Source organism: Macrotis lagotis, chromosome 4 (genome assembly GCF_037893015.1).
Source record: "Macrotis lagotis isolate mMagLag1 chromosome 4, bilby.v1.9.chrom.fasta, whole genome shotgun sequence".
In the NCBI taxonomy this organism is placed as follows: domain Eukaryota; kingdom Metazoa; phylum Chordata; class Mammalia; order Peramelemorphia; family Peramelidae; genus Macrotis; species Macrotis lagotis.
Genome location: NC_133661.1, coordinates 164,021,205 through 164,038,161, shown reverse-complemented (window position 1 = coordinate 164,038,161; position 16,957 = coordinate 164,021,205). Strand labels below are relative to the sequence as shown.

Below are 16,957 nucleotides of genomic sequence, written 5' to 3'. Positions count from 1 at the left end.
TATAGAAGTGGGGAAGGGGGAGGGGTAATAGAGTAGGACCAGGACTTGGCCTTAGAAGGAGGGGACATTTTACAGTAGTAGTCAGAGACCATTGCACTAGACTCCACAGAAGAATCTAAATTACTTTGAGTAAACGTAAACAGTAAAAGAAGCTTCAGCTATCCCAAAGGAAAACTTGCATGTCACTCTTGGCTAGCCCTAGTAATATACCTTCTTTGTTCCGTTTCTATAGAGAACCTAACCTGGTCTTTGGGTGGTATTGGGATTCACTATTCAGCCCTCTTGCCACTATGGATAGATCTTGTGAGTAAAGTCCCCTAAATAACTCAATTAATCCTAGCAAACTATATGCATACAACCAAACTGGCATGGGCCCTTCTTTCTTCAGTATCTCAATATTTTCTTGGAGGGTCTGCAACCCTACAGTTGATACATCAGGGCAAAACATCAGCCTCCTTACAATTTGGCATAGATGGCAGGACAGTCTACTCCCCAAATAAATCTTGTGTCCTTACAGACACATTGGGCCCAGAAACAGAAAAACAAGAACGAGAGGAAGAACATGCTGATAGAACAGGCAGACTGGCCAAAGTTCTGTCTCTGCGCTGGAGATCTCAAGGCAAGCCCCTCATCCTGGCTTGGTGGTGGTGGTCTCTCCAAGCATCTATCTTCTTTCATTTGGAGGGTTTTGGTTTTTTGGGGTGGTTCTTTTGAGTAGGAGCAAGGAAGCAGTAGCCAAGGGGCAGGAGGGTATGGGAAGCACATAGTAAAGTTAACATGAATTTCTTTCAGAATTATTTAATTAAAATCAAATTTGCTTAATGCAATTTACCTAGCTTGACTGTATTGTCTTTGTGAATTGAATGCTGGTTCTTTGAGGGCAGGGATAGTTTCATTGATGTCTTTGAATCCCCAGGTCCTGACACATAGTAGACATACTTGACTCTTAATAAATGATGATAGGTTTAGTCAAAAAGTCAGTGTGTTAATAAACATGAACTAAGCACCTACAATGTGCTAAGGGTTGCTATATTGTTCTAAGGGATGGACGAATTCACTCTAGAATCCTTTCCCACTAATTCTCTCTGGGGGTAACCTCTATCATCTGATTTCTCTGCTCCTACCTCTGGGATGTTAAGGGAAAAAAAATCACAAAATGGAATTTTACCTCCCAAACTTATGTTGTCAGTTACTAACCTTAGCTTTTATTCTGCTCAGTAAATCTTTTTTCCCCTACTTTTTTGAACTTTTTTTTCTCATTCCCTAGAGTTACCAAACTTTTTCCTTTTCCTCAATCCCCCAAGATTTCCCCACCTATCTAGCTAGGCATAGCCACTTGCTTCCCTGAAAAGACTGAAATTCCCAATAGTTTTCATAACTCCCTTTATTTCTTGATAGTTCTCAGCATCACAATCCATTCTCTCTCTCTCTCTTCTAAACCATGCCCTTGATGATTATGGAAGAGTGAGTACAACTGACAAGACATTACCTGTGATATATCTGGTCCTCTTTGAAAGAGGACAAACCACAAAGACATCTGTTCCCTTGAACTCCTGACCACCATGGTCTTGCTCTAGCAACTCTGGTATCTCTGACTCTCCCCTTTCCTTGATCAAACACCACTAATCCTCCACAAATATTTATCGGATCCAAGTATGTCCTATACTCTATCCACACCATCAGAATCATAGTTAAAATCTTATTTATTACATACCTGTACAGACCCCAGAATTGCCTTGTACTTTTTGTATATACTTAAGAACATTTCTCAGTAAATAGAATGTAAACTACCTTGTGGGCAGAGACCATGTTGTTTTTGTCTGCAGTACTGCTGTCATCTGTTATTAAATGCTTGCTGATTGATTCACACTACTGACAGACATTTCCCCTAAGTCTAGATCTAGTCATATCCTTCTGATGCTCAGATTAAAATTTCAAGGTCCTTTGCCCAGCATTTATGGTCCCCCACACCTTACTATTCTAAGTGGAATAATGGACAGAGTGCCCACCCCAAGGTGGGTCAGCAGGATCTGAGTTCAAATCTAGCCTCAAGACACTTATTTACTTTGTGACCCTGTGCAAATCACTTAGTCCTGTTTGCCTTAGGTTTCTTATCAGTAACAAGAGCTGGCAAATCACTTCAGTATGCTAAGAAAACTCCAAATAGGGTCATGGAGAACCAGACACCAATGAAACAATTCAACAACACCCTCCATATCTAGGTTTATTTTAAACCTGCTTTCTCCTGTGTCTCTATAAGGGATCTCATATCTCAAGTATTAGAGTGTGGGTGTACATTAAAGTACTTTCGCAAGAGGTCAAGTCTAGACAACTACTCTAAAGTAGCCAAAGTTGGTTACTCTCTGCCCCATACAACTTGAATTTTCCAATACTTTTGCTTTCAATGTTCTCAAAGCATAGATAGCTCTTATACAACCCACTCTACTGCCTCTTTTCCTATGGAACTCCCACTCAGCTTTTAAAACCCATCTCAAAAATTACTTCCTCCTCCCAGATCTTGGACTGCAGATAATACTAAATATGCCTCTCACTAATTAGATGCTATTTCATAGTATGGTTATTTGTGTAGTTACTCCTGAAGTAAAGACTGGGGTCATCTTTTATCTAAATTTTATATTTTCCCCAGTGCCAAATGTAATGCTTTGCACATTGAAAGCTCTTTAAAGACATTTGTTGAATTAAAATTAATAAAATATTATATTTCCACCTTTTCTGTCACACTGAACTTGGGAGTGGCAAGACCTTAGCTTTAATACTACCTTTGTTATTTACTATGTTGTATAATAATAGAAATATCATTCAACTTCTCAGGACCTCAGTTTCCTCTTCTAAGGTCCCTTTTATCTCTAGATTTATGATCCAAGCTGGTATTCTTTGGAATATGTTTGGCAGGGTGTCCAAGCTGAGAGGGTCAATGGAAGGAAACATCTTTCATAAATGGTAGCATGTGATAATACCATTGTGCTTAAATTATTATTATTTGTAAACATAGTATAAGCTTCACAGCAAAAAGAAAGGAATAATTTGCCATTAGTGCTTTTAAATGATGCCAAGGCAGGGAAGGGGCAGTGACTCTGAATCTCAATGTTCTTGTCCAATGATAGAATGAATATCTTGTATTTCACAAATTCAGGTACTTTAGTACTTTGAAGCATTTTGAGAAACTCTATTCAATTCAGTAATTGTTTATTAAGCTTCTACTAGGTACTCTGCTATATACAAAGGGTACATATAAACCTTCTTTTTTTTTAGTTTTTTTTGCAAGACAGTGGGGTTAAGTGACTTGCCCAAGGTCACACAGCTAGGTCATTATTATGTGTCTGAGGTCAAATTTGAACTCAGGTCCTCCTGACTCCAGGGCTGGTGCTCTATCTACTACACCACCTAGCTGCCCTAAGGGTACATGTAAATCAATGAAACAATCCTTTCCCACAAGGAGCTTTTATTCTACTGTGCAATTCATTTAGTAATCTGGACAAGAGTGGATGAGATGTGAGGTTTACCACAATTCCCTGACCTTTTGTTCCAGAAGCAGCAGGGAGAAGGCCCTTGGATATCGAAACGAAGAAGTCCCTCAAGACAGAGACCAGGTTCCTCCTCCACTCCCATGAAAATGGTGACAGCTGCCAGATTCAACTTTATGATTTAGACACACTTGAACAGTGTAGCTTCAACTCATCTCTTCCTCTGGTGATCATTGTCCATGGATGGTCGGTATGACATTCTGATATATATTTTTTTCCTTTCTCCATGTCCTCTAGTCCTCCAACTTCTCCTCTCTCTCACACACACACACACACACACACACACTTTTTTTCAAGGAATGGCACTGTTTTCTCTCCCCCCAGAGAAAGGTTAGATCTTGTTTCTCAAAAGGAAATCAGAAACCCTAGAGAAGTCAATAGATTAAGAACTCCCAGCAAGATGCTGAAGTCGAATTAAGCAATTAGGCTGTCATATGGTAAGGCTCATGCTAGAGATTAGTTTTCTGCTTCCTGGATCCCAGACAGCAGATTTGGAGCAAGTAGATGAGTTAAAGTGCTGAGTCCCATGAGAATTCAGAACTTGTTTCATTCCCTGGTTATCTACCTCTGCCATCCAGTCAACTTTTGAACTTTGTTTTTGTAAAGTACATCTTCATCTCTGAATTACTCACTCATTCTCATCCTCAATACCCCCCACCCAAACCTGCAAACACATCTTTTAGCTCTCTCCTTGCTGGACAAAAAAACTTTCCCAAATTTGTACAATTCCCTCAAACTAAGTCAGACAGATGTATTTCTCATTTAAAGGCCAAGAGGCAAATGCCAAATTAGAACTAAACTTAGGATAGAACTGCTCTTCTCTTTTTCAGCAAGGAATGGAAGTCACATGAGTGAAACTAGGGGTGGGGATGAAGGAAACAACAATTGATGAATAGTTATTTTTGTCAGATGGGCTGAAAAATAATCAAAAGATCTGAGAGAACCATTCTGGTAGCCACCCAGCTTACTATTCTCTTCTGTCACTTAGTTTCAGGTGTGGGTGTTAGAAAATATTCAAGGATGTAACTGGAAAAATAAATAAATATTGGGGAACAAATATGGCAGGGATATACAGAGAAGGAAAAGGGATGAAAGAAAAGAAATGATGGTGCTATGATTTGTCCTAGACTCAAGGGCCAATTCAGAACCATCCCAGGAGTTGACAAAATTATGCAAATTAAGATCCATAAGTGAAATTATACAATTTTAGACCTGAAAGGCATTATCTTGAGATTATCTAGTTTAACTTCATCACTGGAAGAGAAAAGAGAAAAGTAACCGAGGTCCATAAACTTAAATATATTGCAGCTAGTTAATGACAAACCTGGAAGTGGGATGTTAATTCACTTACATAAGAAATGTATTAATTACCTACTATGTGCAAAAAAAACTGTGCTAGAAACTGAGGGAAAGAGAAAAGGAAAGAAGGAAGGAAGGAGAGGAAAGGAAGGAAAAAATTAACTATGCAAAGAGGTTATATTCTACTGGAATCTAGTAGAGTGTATTCTTTCCACTATATTGTAATTGCATCTTTGTGTGTGTCTGGGTCTCTGTGTTTAAGCTTACCTCTCCTTGCTTCATAAATTTAAGTAGAGAATGAAAAGGCCAGGAAAATATCCATTTAGGGATGTAAGCTCAATCCTGATTCTACCATATTTCCCATAATGTATGGATCTGAACACAGATCCTATTTTCCAATCAACCTATACTAATTAAACTGCCAAAAAGAAAATTATGTTCTGCTTTAAGGAATGGTTTCCTATAAAACTGTCAAAACTGATTTTGCATATCCTCAAATTCCCATTTCTTCAGCCTTTTTCCATTTACTTGTGCCCCCTTTTGTCACTGACCAGGCCCTTCCTCAGCTATTTTCATTCTGTCTCTACCTCTACCCTTCCCCTTCATCAAAATTTGTTCTCAGAAGGTCTAAAAAACTCATTCACTCTGAGATTTTAATGATTGATAAAGGCTTAATGTGTTATCTCTCCTGGGGTTATGAGCATTTTAACCTGTAACAAAGTCTTAAGCTTGAAGAATGAATCTATAGTGCTAAAATTTTAGGCTTCAGAGACTTAATGGGTAAAGAGTTAGATTAGGAACCTTCCCAGAATCCCTGGAATCACAACTATGCATACAGCTGTTGAATGGTTTGCTACCCTCAAAGTATTTTTCTTTATCTTTTTAAAGCAAAAAAGATTTTCCCCTACCTTTACCAGCTCCTCCCATAGGGACTGCAGGGCCTCTAGCATTTACAATGATACCATTCTTAAAACAAGCGAAACTAAAGATCAGAATCTAAATCCTCTCCTCTGGGAACTCTTCAAAAGTGGAAAAAACAGATTGGAAAGAACATTTACAATTTAGAACCATCAGTAAATGAAAAGCATTCAATTTACTCAACTACTTAAACCAATAGGGTGGGTACTCAATTATGTGACAGGGGGGTGGGGGTGGGGATAACTAACATCTGGAAAAGGCAAAATGTGACCAGAGAAAGAACTGAGGGAAAATCACAAAGATGTTGGAAGAATTGGAAGCAAGGAAAATCTCAAAGAACTAGAATTAGTGAATAAAGAGAAGAGAAATCTAATGACTTCAGAACAGTAAATAGACAGTCATGCTCAGCCATTCTCTATTGTTCTTTTTTTTTAAGAAAAATAAGGAACTTCCAAAAAAGTGCTACATCACAATTAATGATCTGTTAATTCATTTACTAATTCATTCATTGCTGGGGATTAGAGACTCTTCCTAAAGCATTTCTATGTCCATGAAGAATTTTTTTCCTTTCTCTCCCTGAATATCTATGAATTATTACCATGCCCCGAAAATTGCCTATCATTTAATTTAAAGGAAAAAAAAGAAAAGGAAGCAAATTTCTCTCTTTGTCATTGCTGGCAAGATTTATACCTAAGTCCTCCTTAATTGACTGATCCTTCACCTAAAAGATAGTCATTTAACCAAAAATTTCAAAAAGGGCTGAGGATAGGTCAATATGATGTTTTCTGCCTAACAACTACAGGAGAAATACCAGGAGCAGAAAAGAGGTCTGTAGACAATATCTGATGATCTGACTATGAAACTGGATGCTGTCAGTCATGGGAGATTGTGGAAGATCATTACAAAATTCTATTGCCTAAAGTTCATCAGTATTGTACACCAATTTCACAATAGCATCTTTGTATGGGTCCTAGATAATGAATGATTTTATTATACTTTCCCAGTCACCAGTGGGGCAGGGCTCTGTGCTTGCTCCTATGATTTTTAGCCTGTTGTTTTCAGCAATGTTGTCAGAGGCCTTCAACAAAGATGAAAATGGCATCAAGGTCAGCTACTCCACTGATGGTAAATTATCTAACTTGAAAAGGCTACAAGCCCAAACTAATGTGGAGGGAGGATTGGTGCACAATGTGCTAATTTTGGCCTAACGATTAACATGAAGAAAACAGAGGTTCTTCACCAGCACAAAGTATACCATCCATACATGGAGTCATAAGTTACCACAAATGAAGAGATTTTGGAATGCTGTGAATAAATTAATTTACCTTGGTAGTATACTTTCCCAGGATAAATATATCATGCAGATCTCCTCTTTTCCACCCTAGCAGAATATGCAGCAATCTGGCTGCTCTTTCCAGTACTAAATGCACCTTCTCAAAGGTTCTCTGGTTTATTTGTCTAGGGGAGGAAGATACAGATTCTTTGTTCCCCATTGCTACTTCCAGATTATCCCTCTGCCACTATCATTAAACAACTTTTTCTTCTTTCAGATTACAGATTTCTTCAGATATATCACAAATTCAGATTCTCATGGCACTGATCTGCCAGCTCTCAAGTAATCCCCATCCCTGCTTAAATTCAATACCTGGATTATAGATTTAGTCCTCTCTGCCCTAATCTTTACCCTAATACTAGGGACTTCAACATTCTTCTGAACTTTTGCTTCCTATTTCATCCATCTTCTTACCTCTCCTAATAAACATTTTCACTAAATTTAGTCACACAAATGGATAATTAAATCTTGGTCTCACCATGGACCACAAAAATTCTACTTTGATGATTAAGAATCCTGAAATTCCTTTACTGAACCATTTATCTTCTATAATTCCATCTTTCCTTAGGTTTACTTCTCCTAAACCTATTCTTTATCCTCACCATGACCTCCAACCTCTCCAAGTCTCAGTGCTCTCCTATACTCCTGTTTGGATTTCATTATATTTTTTTCCCCAATCATGACCCTCTTCTTAATAAGTTTCAATTTACTCTCTTCTCTACTCTTGAATGTCCTCCTCCCTTGCCCTATCACCAACCATGCTATGCCAAATGGCAACCCTAGATTACTTCTATCAACCAGCTCTTCCACTCTTTCTTTACATGAAGCTGAACAGAACTGGAGAAAGTTGCATAATTGAAAAAGACCTGAAGGCTTTAGTATATCTCAACCAGAGTCACCTGTATAACATGGCAGCCTAAATAAATAAACAAACAAATAAATGGATGAATGAATGAATAAATAAATGAATAAATAGATGGATAGATAGATAAATAGATAAATAGATAGATAGATAAATAAATGAACCTATGTACTATGTATGAATAGAGATATGGTTTCCAAAGCAGAGAGATAATAATCTCACTATGTTCTGGTCATGTAATATCTTCAACATGTCTTCAACATGAGAAGACTTCAAAGTTTGAAAATACTATTGTACTTTTCTCTAGGCTTAATATCTTTAGCATGTTCAACAAATCAACATATGATGTGGTTTGAAGTTCTCTCATCATCTTTAGTATCTTCTAGATGTAAACTAGCTTTTAACACCCAGGCAGCTAGGATGAAATAATTGTTGAAATAATTGAATGCCATTTCATATTATACTTATAATAATGTTTGTCCTTCATCTCTCGAAGAAGACCATGACATCAGGGAGATGATGACATGACAAGCACATGAATTTCATTTGAGTAAGGGGGGTTGTGCTAAGTCACTAGCCTCACTTTTTCCTCCAGAGCCATCTGGGTCCAGTGGCCAGCTATGGATCAGGACAAATGGAGATGGCCCTGGATGCAAGGTAATCAAGGTTAAGTTACTTGTCCAAGGTCATACAGCTCATATGTGTCACAGGCTGGATTCAAACTCTTGTCCTCCTGATTCCAAGGCCAGTGCTCTATCTACTGTGCCATGCAGCTGCCCGCCATTTCATATGGGGATCAGTTAAAGGAAGTGGAGAATTTTTAGCATAGTAAAGATTTGAGATCACATGATAGATGTCTTCAATATTTAAAGAATTTTCACATGATAGAGGTATTAAATTTATTCTACTTGACTGAGGGAAAGAACTACAGTCAAATGGGTTTCTTAGCTGAAATACTGGAGTAGTTTCTTTCTCCAGCTCAGAAGGGGGAACTGAAGCAAAAAGAGTAAAGTGATTTGCTCAGGGTAGCGCAGCTAGGAAGTGTATGGGGTAAGATTTGAACTCAGGTCCTACTGATTACAGGGGCAGTTCTCTAACCACTGTGCTACCCAGCTTCCTGGGTATAAAGCTAGCTTATAACTAGAAGGCATTAAGGATGATGAGAGATCTTCAAAATTGTTCAAATGTGCTTAAGATATTAAGCCTAGAGAAAAGGTGATTTATTGAACACACAACAGCACCTTCAAACTTTGGAGTCTTATCATAGGAAAATGTTTGGTTTGGTCTTAAACATCAGAAATAGGAGGAGTCATTGGAAATCACAGAAAAGCAGATTATTGTAGGGAAGATCTTAACAAAGGGATTCTTAACCTAAGTGTTCATAGGCAGCCTCCTCCATGGGGTCTGTGAATATATTTTAAAATGTCTGGAAACATGGATGAAACATGGATGAAAATTACATCTTTATTTTCACTAACTGAAATGTGGCATTTCCTTCAATTATTTAAAAAAAATTATTCAGAAAAGGGATCTATAGGCTTTGGCACACTTCCAAAGGATAGACTGACATGACACACACAAAAAATTAATAATGCCTATCTTTGTTGTGGATGAGTTTGGGGTCGCCAAATAAAGATTGAGAGGCTTTGAATAGTGAATGAATTTATGTACATTCCTGGGACTTGAAACTGCTCAGGATTTGTTATAGAAGGTTACAAAGCATACAGATTAAAAACTTCTCTTCTCCCAAAAAAGCAGTAATCACTTTGAAGACAGACTAAGTGAGGTTTGAGAGAGAGAGAGAGAGAGAGAGAGAGAAGAAGAAGAAGAAGAAGAAGAAGAAGAAGAAGAAGAAGAAAAGAAGAAGGAGGAGGAGGAGGAGGAAGGGAGATAGAGAGGATAGACAGTCATAAGAACTGTCTTAGTCTGGTCACATAGCATAGGGGCCCATGGTTCTACAGTAAGCCTAGGCCAGAACCACATGGCCTAAGAAAGAAAGAGAGATATAGTCATCCTTGCAAGGTAAAGGTAGGGTCAAGAACAGAGATCAGGGAAGGGCTGGCCCTTTTCTTCCAGACCTAAATGCACTTCTGTAGTGGATGATGCTTGGAGAGTGGTCTAACACCTGGCTCAGGTGTTCTTTTATAGGCAAGCTACATGCTGGTCCTTCCTGTCCCAAGGTACATGACCTCTAAGTCCAACATTAAGTCCTCTTAAGTTTCCTGTCACATCATAAATTTGACCTAAGGTCAGGTAGCTGGAAACCAAAATTTAGGGGTTGGGAATGAGGAGATGGTACAAATTTTACATTTAACAATGGAACAATAAGAACAGTATGAAGGATTAAAAAATTTGTTTCTTACTACAAATCTCCTATATTCATATTCCTGGTATCATCTTGACAATTAGAACTGTCAAAGAAAGTGTGTGTGTGTGTGTGTGTGTGTGTGTGTGTGTGTGTGTGTGTGTGTATCTGTGTGTACGCTCATAATCTCATTATTTGTAATACAAAAGTCTAGGAAAAATATATGGGCCCAGTAATTAGGGAATAGAACAAATTGTAGTATATGAATATTTATTATATGAAATTATCTACTGTAAGAAATGATAAAATAAAATAATTCAGAGAAACTTGGAAAGACATGCATACAATGATACAAAGTGAAGAAAGCAAAGACAAAAGAACACAATATACACAATGGCGAAATGATGTAAATAAAAACAGCTCTAAATATAAAACTCAAGTAAAATACAATGTCAATGTGGACATTAATTTATTAAGATTTATTAAATTTATTTGTTATTTATGATTAAGCTGCTGAGTTGTCAAACTATCATTTGCTATCTTGTACTAAGTAGTTTTCCTTAACTATCTTTTAGGATTTTTTTTGGCAAGGCAATGGGGTTAAGTGACTTGCCCAAGGCCACAGAGGTAGGTAACTATTAAGTGTCTGAGGCCAGATTTGAACTTAAGTACTCCTGACTCCAGGGCTGGTGCTCTATCCACTGCATCACCTAGCCACCCCCTCCTTAGCTATCTTTAAGAAATGTACTTTATAGGAAGGGTTGTTCAGGTATTTGTTGAGAGGTATCTATTGCATCAACACACACTATAATGATGTATATTTTCTAAAATAACAGCTAGTGGAGTGGCTAGGTGGCATAGTAGATAAAGCACCGGCCCTGGAGTCAGGAGTACCTGGGTTCAAATCTGGTCTCAGATACTTAATAATTACATAGCTGTGTGGCCTTGGGCAAGCCACTTAACCCAGTTTGCCCTACAAAAACCCTAAAAAATAAATAAATAAATAATAACAGCTAGAGTTGTCCAAAGGTAAAATGTGTTGCCTTGGGTAATAATGACTTCTTCATCTTTGAAGGTCTTTACAAAAAGGTGGCATTATCACTGCCACTAAGAATTTTCATAGAATCTCCTACTAATAGGTAAGTTGGAACTTTATCTACAAAGCCACAGAGAATAATAATGCAGCCTCTCCTTGAAGACCACTAGCAATAGCAGATACTTCCTCATAAAGTAGTCTATCTCATTTTCATATGCTTCTCGAAAAAGGTTTTTCCATTATTCAATTAAAAGTTGTTCTCTGTAGCTTCAGCCTAATAGTCCTCATTCTACTGTGAAGAGGATTTTTGCTAAAAGTATGTTTTAACTAGGTGACCTCTGAGGTCCCTTCCAACTCCAAGATTCTATGGTTCATTGATTTACCAACCTTTTGTGTGTAAGACACAAATCTGAGTGCCCCATGGAATACAAAGAAGTATAAAACAAGACTCTGGACCTTAACAAATACAGCAAACACAAATAATGATAGCCCAAGGCTGAATGCAAAAGGTACCAAAGAGGAAGAGGAGATCATTTTCACCAAGGAAGACCTCAAGGAAATGGTGACATGTGAGTTAGAATTTGAATGATAATCAGAATGCCAGTACCTCTTATATCCAGAACAATACATTGTGGGAGGTTCAATGTAGATTTCCTAAGATGAACATATTTTACTTCCCCTTAGGAAGAAAAATGATTAATCATCTATTAGGAGGAAAGAATAAGAAGAAAGTAGAAAGGAAGGAAAATGAGACCAATGATGAGGCTTACTTTGATTAGTTTCCCCTTCCCATAGGTGGATGGCATACTGGAAAAATGGATTTGGGAAATGGCAGCTACACTCAAGTCCCAGAAATCCAACCAAGTGAATGTAATTGTGGCTGACTGGATGACCTTGGCACACCAGCATTATGCTATTGCTGTCCGAAACACCCGACTTATTGGCCAGGAAATTGCAGATTTCCTGGAGTGGCTGGAGGTAAGAACTTTTACCTCCTCTTCCTATTCCTTCCTTCTCAGAATCAATGCCAGGAAACTGAAGTAATTTAGTTTACTTTAATTTACTTAATTTAATTTACTTAAAGGAGAAGACAGGGAACAAAATGTTATTTAGCAAATCGTTTCTGTCCCTCTTTGGTTTAGACATTTACCATTTGTTAAAATGTGTCTCATCCATAAGATCCTAAGAGAAGTGATTCCTACAAACATTTAAATTGCTTCATAAATACTAAATTCAGCAAGAATAAAATAGAAAAGACATTCAGGACAAAACTCTGCATCTAGTAGATGCATCTAGTAGATGGTTGCATATGCTAAATAGAATAAAATTCAGGATAAAATTATGTACGGTTGTATTCTTATTCCTTTAAATTGTAGGTGAAAAATACTGGTATGATTTTTATTAGTTTTTGAAATATGAGTGCCATTCAGAATGTCCTCTAGATCAGAGACTCTGGTCCATGTCTAAATTCCATGTGTTCCTGCAAGTGCCAAATTTTAACTACTTTAAAATTCTTTAGGATACATGCCCTTAAAGACCTCAAGCTATTACTGTTATTCTTTGAAAAGAAATGTTTTGTTGGTAAACTGTGATATCATACTCTTCACTCTCCAGAGCAGAAAGTTAAGTGTTTTCTCTTTTGAAAATGAGGATTTCTAACAGATAGGTGGACATACACATGTAATCTCTACTTTCAGGGAACTAAAGCTGGCAAATCTCTTGGGGGAGAGAGTTCTGAGTAAATAAAGATTAAGCTGATTGGGTATCCACGTTAAATTCAACATTAGGTCAAAACTCCTATGCCAATCAGAGAAGGGGGGGGGAAATCAGGCCATTAACCCCTAAACTTCCAACCTAGATGAGTAGGAAGATCAAAAAGAAATGAATGGGGGGGGGGGGGTAAGAGGAAGAGAGGGAGGAAAGAGTTCAAGAACACTAGTATTTTCAAATTTGAAGTAGGTATTATAATGCATTTTATAGAAAGTTATTTCCAATATCCTCTTTTAAAAAATGCAGAGGTCATAATAGAAGTTTATAAATTATATATTTGCCTATCAGAGACAATGACAAACATGTCTTCCATTTTTGTAATCAAAATATACATATTAGGTTGTGTGGTATATTTGCATAAGGTTAATGAGTCTGTCTCCCTCTTCCCATATCTTTTTCTCCCCATCACTCTTCACTCATACATGTATATCTTCATATTTATTCCATATTCTGTATCTTTCCCTCCATAGTTTCTCCCCTTTTATCCTCTTAATTTGTCATAATATAAACACAAAGTATATCTTTAAATGTTTTATTAGTAGTACCCTTTAACTTTTTACACCACCTTCTTGATATTACCCTCCTCCAAAAAAAACCTCTTTTAACAAAGTAAAACAAACATAAACTAGCTGATACTGTAATCACATTTGATAGCAATAAGTGAAGTATATTTTAATTCTGTTTTAATTATTCTCTGTTCTTAATTTAAAAAAGCAGAAGGGCAGAGAATGCTATGTTTCTCTCAAAAAAGAAAATCTAAAATTTTTTTAACCTTAGATTGCTCCTGATTGATTTTTTTCTTGTATGTTAAAGGTCCTTAGGGGGAAGAAAAGACTTTCAGTCCCTGCATTAGGTTTTTCAGGTTGAATATATTTCCTTAATTTTTTCTCCAGGATGGTCACAGAAATAGAAATCTGATAACAAAAGCAAACATTCCATCCTTGCTCTAGTTGGCAGAATTTTCAATAAGCTTGAGTATCTTCAAAAAGACAAAAAAAAATGTTTTTAATGAAATTGTCTCTTTCCACCAGAAAGAAACTAGCTGGCATAATTCTCCTTAGTGAGAATGACCGATTTCACTTTGAAGCAGACTTCAGTGCTCTTTTCATCAACTGTGCTGAGGCTTCTAATCTTGGAGTTGGAAGGGTCCTTAGAGAATATTCAGTTTAATCCACACTTGGACCCTAACCACCCCTACAATAACTCCAAGAAATGGCCTCCAGTCCTTTGTCTGAATAGCTATTGAAAAGGAGAACCTTATGTTATATTTTTGACTAACACATCCTTTGGAAATTTTTCTCTATGCCTAGCCTAAAATCACCTTCTTCCAATAGATCTACCTCTGGGACTACACAGAGTAAATCATATCCTTTAAACAACTACATGGGCTAAATTATGTTTCTTAAAAAATCACCCTTCCTATTACCATGAATGTCTTGGGGGGTGGTATAGAGTATGAGGAAGCATTCTACTTCCTGTATGCCTCTTTTGGATATTTCTAAAGCACTCAACCCATTTGAGAAGTTGAGGGATCAGTCCACAAGCAAATTAGCTGGAACCCAGAAACCTAAGTCCCACATAGGCATAGGGGTTGATATACTTCCCTCATTAGGTGAACTGAACTAAGAACAAGCAAATCTAAGGTATTCTGTCCACCTGCATGACAGTCCTCTCCATTGCCATCTAGTTCTCCTGGGTTAATTTATTAGGTTTAAAAAAAGTCTACCTTTAATACTACTGACAGATGGTATTGACCAACTGACAGATGTCACAATCAATATCAATAAAAGAATTTGTAATCAGTTATACATAATCAACAGCTTTAGATTCCATGACAAATTGTTAACTCCCCTAGTTATCCTACATCTGCAAAGGAAATGAGAAAGAGCAAAGAGCCAATCTGCACCTGTTTCAACATTTCATATATAACTACAACTGACAGGATCACACTTGAAGCAGCTATGGCAATTTAATTGATATGTATTAAACATCTATTCTACATAGATTTTTGGGTGTCAAGAAGTACAAAAAATGAAAAAAGATAGAATTCCTGCCCTTGTGGAACTTACAATCTAAAAAGGAATACTTTTTTTAAACATTTATTAAACACAGTACAAGTACTGTGCTAGGTTCTGGGGAAACAAATAGAAAAGTAAGATAGTAAGAGGTATCTTTTCATCTTTAATGAGATGGTAGGCATCTGTGATATCGTTTCATGATGTTGAGATCCATAAGAAGGAATTTCATTAAATCAGATATCATTTATTAAATACCTACCAGGTGACAGGCACTGTACTAGGTGTTAGGAGATTTAAACACAACAGTGATGTAGCTCCTGTCCTCAAATAGCTAGTATGTGTCTGACACACTAACAACCCTGAGTGCTTTTCCCTTTTGGGATGAGAAAGGGGCAGGTTGCTTGGTTTTTGAGTTGTTCTTTATCTTACTTTTGTTACTATTGTTTATTTTTAACTCTTCTCCCCCATCCTTTTTTGCTAGAGGCAATCTTTATTTTACCACTTAGAAAATGGAAAATATACAAAGAATACAAAATAGCCTACAAATGATCTGAATAATTATCTCTCTCAGTGAATCCCATCTTTCTAATAGGGCCCTCTATGGTGTTAAGAAGAAAACCATAGTATATATGAATATAAATAGAATATTAGAATATAAAGATCGGGGCGGCTAGGCGGCGCAGTGGAAAGAGCACCAGCCCTGGAGTCAGGAGTATCTGAGTTCAAACCTGGCCTCAGACACTTAATAATTATCTAGCTGTGTGACCTTGGGCAAGCCACTTAACCCCATTTGCTTTGCAAAAAAAAAAAAAAAAAACTAAAAAAGAAAAAAAAACACAAAGATCCAATACCCTCATTGACTAGGTAAATGGAGTTTAAAAAATAAAATTTTCCCTGAATGTTCATTGCCATCTGGAACTACAGTAGTAACTTCTGTAAGAGAAAGAACACTCCAGGAGAAAAATTTAAGTGATATGTCAAGAATTCATGGAGATACTCTTCCCTTTCTTCTTCCATACTGAAAGATGATTGGGGTGACATGGTAACAAAAGCCAGAAGATCTGAAGCCAAGTTTTAATGACTGAAGGAAATAGGACAAAGCTTGAGTGGCCAGGGGAAGACTCAATATTAAGGCCACCTATCTTATTTGAATTTGGCTTCTGATAGCCATTTGAACCCACACCCAAAGAATCCTGTAGTCCACCTGTGGCAAATTCAGACTCACCATGGAGAGTTCTCATCAAATAGTGGAATATTCTGAGACCACTTTTTCTTATGTTTAAAGCAAGTCACTGCTGTCTTCCAGGAGGTGGTTCAATTTTCAAGAAGAAATGTTCATCTAATTGGATACAGCCTTGGAGCTCATGTCTCAGGATTTGCTGGCAGCTATATTAATGGTACAAACAAGATTGGAAGAATTACAGGTAAAAATGACTCATAACTAATAATAACTGAAAACCCAGTTTGCTTTCTTCTTCGTTCCTGCATTGATGTTTAAAGCACAGACCAACTTTTCCATCAGCATGGTAATTAAGGTTCCTTTGCTTCCTCTTTTCTCTGGCAGATCATCACAGAATGAGTTGCAGTGATGATTCCAATGTTACCACTGACATAGCTTCCCTTTTTAAGTGTCTCTCAGTGCAAATTATAAACCTAATTCGTATCATCTTCTTTCCAATTAATATTTTTGGTAGATGTACCAAAAAGTATCTAAAGTGAAACTATAAACCTAATTCATATCTTCTTCCTTCCTTCCTTCCGATTAATATTTTTGGTAGATGTACCAAAAAGTATCTAAAATGAGATTATCAGTGTGTTATTTTGTAGCAGGAGGGGGATGGGGGGAGGGAGAGAGAGAGAGAGAGGAAGTC

The 16,957-nt window shown here is 37.2% G+C and overlaps 1 protein-coding gene across 1 annotated transcript in view; it reads left to right on the top strand.

The window, feature by feature from the left end:
- Positions 1-348: 348 nt before the first annotated feature.
- Positions 349-16,957, top strand: part of LIPC (lipase C, hepatic type) — a 63,293-nt gene continuing 46,684 nt past the window's right edge. Inside the window, exons 1-4 of the mRNA XM_074236223.1 lie at positions 349-619; positions 3,551-3,735; positions 12,094-12,276; positions 16,393-16,510. Of these exons, the coding sequence (XP_074092324.1) occupies positions 349-619; positions 3,551-3,735; positions 12,094-12,276; positions 16,393-16,510 (757 nt within the window). The remainder of the gene's footprint in view (positions 620-3,550; positions 3,736-12,093; positions 12,277-16,392; positions 16,511-16,957) is intronic.